General features: G+C 38.6%; 1 protein-coding gene across 1 annotated transcript; it reads left to right on the forward strand.

The window, feature by feature from the left end:
* The first annotated feature begins 3,325 nt into the window (after nucleotides 1–3,325).
* Nucleotides 3,326–3,823, forward strand: LOC145679249 (protein GVQW3-like). The gene has a single exon (XM_081749835.1). The coding sequence runs from the start codon at nucleotides 3,326–3,328 to the stop codon at nucleotides 3,821–3,823; it is 498 nt and encodes a 165-aa protein (XP_081605961.1).
* The last annotated feature ends 279 nt before the right edge of the window (nucleotides 3,824–4,102 follow it).

Raw genomic sequence — 4,102 nt, forward strand, 5'->3', positions numbered from 1 at the left:
TTAGTGTCTCAAAAATAGATTTTATCTCTCGCTTTACCCGTCCAGTGAAACCGACAGTAATAGAGATCTTCCTCTTTTAGTTTCAAAATTAAATTTCCATAGAACAGAAACGGAAAGAGATACCAAGACATAATGTTTTGGTGTGGATTCAATTTCCAATTTGATCTCTCTCCTTATTTATTTATGGGAACAAAAAGAGATAGATTTAACCATATCAATACTGGATCCCCATAGAATAGAAACTGTAAGAGAGAGCCAAATTCTTTTCTTTTCTTGTCCCAAACGAGGTTCTATCTCCGCTCTTATCCCTGTGTTGTAAACGGAAAAATCTTCGACTGCTGGTTTCAATATTGGGATTCCCATACAGCAAAAGCAGTACGAGATAGGGAGAAACTTTATATATATATATATATATATATATATATATATATATATATATAAAATTCAAACGACAAACTTTTTTGATATGAATTCAGCATCGCAATAATAAAATCCATCTCCGCCCTGTATATCTCTATTGAAACCGGAAATGGTAGAAATTTACAACGATTTCCTGTTTCATTATTGATTTCCATAGAATGGAAACGGTAATAGCCAGAAACAGCATGTTTCATATGGATTCAGCATCGTAATAATAAATTCCGTTTCTACCTTTATCCCGTTATCGGTAGGAATCTTCAATAACTTCCGGTATCAATACAGATTCCCATAGAGCAGATATGGTATTGCTCATATGCATGCAGCATCCAAAAAGTGGATATATTTCTTTCACCTTTATCTCTTTATTAAAACTGGAAATGGTTTCAACATACTTCCACATCTGGTTTCAATATTTGATCTCAATGGAGCAGAAAGGACAATAGCACAAATGGTTTTCTGATATTACTGCGTGTCACAAGAACATGGAAGATTATTTTTTGATATGAATTCAACTCTGAAAATTAAGAAAAAAATGAAATGTTTAACATCGCACAGTTAACCGTGTGCTTTAGACTAAAGGAGACAGATGATTAATGAAAGTGAATGATTGTAAAATTATTTTTTGTCATCTACCGGGAATCGAACTTGGGACCACGTGGACCAACAACCATACGCACAACTACTATATCAGCGGGGAAGATCCCTCAGAAATACGCTTTATCTCTGCCCTTATGCCTCTACTGAAACAAAAAATGGTAATGAATGGTTAACCATTTCCGGTTTTCATATAGGATCCTCGCAGAGCAGAAATGATACGAGATAGCCAGAAATGTTTTTGCATAGATTTAGCGTTTGAAAAACATATTCCATCTTCGTTCTTATCTCTCTATTGAACAGGAAGTTTTAGGTTTAATCATTTCCGGTTTTAATATTAGATCCCTGGTGAGCAAAAATTTTAAGAGAGAATGAAAAATGGTTTTTGATATGGATTCAGCGTCCGAAGGGCTGGTTTCCACCGACATTAGAACACGTATATATCTTCTGTGCAGATTCTGAGGAACTTGTTGAAAGATGCGTGGCCTTTGAAGTATTTGTCCTGCAGCTACTACAATTCTTCCTACTAGAATTTCCAGTATCTATTGGGGTCTCATAAACAAGGTCCTTCATTGAACCTCAAAGGAAAAATCCAGATGCGACAAGTCTGGTGAGCACGCAGGTCAAGCGACTGGTCTCCAAATATGTTGTAGAGATACTCACAAACTTCTGCAATGAAGTGTCTAGCTGCGTCATCATGCTGAAACCACATTTGCCTATGTATTACCAATGGAACATCTTCCAAGAGTTCAGGGAGCACTTCGTTCAGAAATGTCATATAATATTGTCCGTTCACACACGGAGGTAAAACATATGGACCTATTAGCTTGTCTTCTCCAATTCCAGGCCAAAAGTTGACCGAGCAACGATATTGGGAACCCGTGGAATGCACAGCGTGGGGATTTTCAGTTGCTTGTCTGTTTCTTGTGTTGAAGTATCCCGTTTGTGTGAAGAGAGCTTTATCACTAAAAAAGAGAAAGCATGTGAACTGTGGGTCTTCAGCTACTCTGTGAAGAAACTATCGACAGAATTGTTCATGTGCAGCGAAATCTTGTGATTCTATCTTCTGAACCCTCTGGAGGTAATAAGGATGAATGTGCTCATCATGAAGGACGCGCGAAACTCGAATACGGCCAATATTGAGGACATGTGTGGTAGCCCGGGTGCTGGTAGAAGAATTGTCTTCAACACGCTGCAACACTTGTTCCTCCAATCTGACGGTGCGAACCTTCTGGGAACCTCACTCTTTTGGTTAGTAGCACACACTCTACCTATTTCACGTAAATGACATTCAAACCTTGCAAACATGAGCGTGCAAAGTCGTGGTGTCGTCTTTATTCCTAATAGTTAGCAACACAGAATTATTGTCTTCCCATATTTTGTCCAACAGTACCAAAGGACACTAAACTTCCAATAAGCTGACAGAGTAATTTTTCTACTAATATAGTGTTATTTACGGTTATCAACACTGTCACTTCCGTGCCACTGACGTTTCATGTATTCGTTGCACTAATTGTATACACTGCACTTTGCTACCCTTGCTGCTTAACAATACATATTCACCATTGTGCCCCTGTTTGAATGTATTTACCGTTTTCGAAAGTCAATAGTGCGTCGCAATAGGCAATCCTGTATCTCGAAAACGATGCCGCAGTCACGCAAATGATATTGAGAGAACTTAATGAGTTTGGTCCAACGAATCTATATATATATATATATATATATATATATATATATATATATATCGGAACCGTAATATGCAAAGGTTAAACTATTATATAGTTAAAAGTACGGACCATCACACTAAACTTTTTCGCTTGAATTCCTTAAACTAAATCATATTGGGGTGCAATTATTATTACTGATATACGTTTTTTGTGGAATACAGATAAAATTATAAGGCATTTTCGAAAAACGATGAGTTCAACTTTCACCTATTCAAGGTCCGCCTAATAACCTCAGGCAATGGAATTTGTATATGTTAATCAAGGGAAAGTGTAGATGAATCTTGAATTCGAAATGATGTTGAATTCGTATTGACAAGAATTGACACGAAAATTTGTAGTCTCTAAATTTAAAACATATATATATTTAAAAAGTATTGTCATCCGCCAAAAAAAAAATAAATAAATAAATAAAAATCACATATACAAGGATAAATCAAAAAGTAAGGTGAAATTGCCTGTCAAACCCATAGTATTGTGTGTAGCTAATTAATTCTTTTCCATGTTACAGATAATCTGGTAATAGAAGTGTGACGGCTTGTACAACATTCTATGTCCACCCGTCTGGTGCTGAGAGCAACTCAAAGATGGTACAACGACTGGAACATTACACCAAGGAGGAAGTGCGTGGTGTCATTCGTTTTCTCTGGGCCAAGGGAACAAAACCATGTGATATTCATCGAGAATTGGTGCAGGTCTACGGAGATACTGTTATGTCGCTGAAACAAGTGTACGTGTGGTGTAACGCATTTGCAAGTGGTAGGAGTACTGTCACAGATGATGGCAGAAGTGGCAGACCATCAACGTCCATCACCGACACGAATGTGGCTGTCATCGATGCCATGATTCGTGAAGACAGAAGAGTGCGGTTGCAGGACATTGCCAATGAATTGAATATCTCTTATGGTTCCGTAAGCGGTATCGTCCATGACCAACTGGGCTTCACAAAAGTGTGTGCGAGCTGGGTACCCAAGCTTCTGAGTAACGAACACAAAAACCAGCGAATCGGCATTTCCCTGAGCCACCTCACACGTTATGCCGACGAAGGAAATTCATTCCTTCATCGCATCATAACGGGCGATTAAACTCCGATACCTCTATGGACACCTGAATCTAAACGTCAGAACATGACATGGAAACATCCATCGTCACAACAGGCCAAGAAATGCAAGACAATAGCATCTACCCAGAAAACAATGGCTACTGTCTTTTGGGACCGTCTCGGTGTTATTCATGTTGAATTTCTGGAAAAGAGTACGACCATTAATGCAGACACATACTGCCAAACCCTGGACAGGCTGAAAGCAGCCATACGGCAGAAACGGCGGGGGGCACTCCGAGAGGGCGTGTTGTTACTGCATGAT

Source organism: Thermobia domestica, chromosome 2 (genome assembly GCF_964235325.1).
Source record: "Thermobia domestica chromosome 2, izTheDome1.hap1.1, whole genome shotgun sequence".
NCBI lineage: Eukaryota > Metazoa > Arthropoda > Insecta > Zygentoma > Lepismatidae > Thermobia > Thermobia domestica.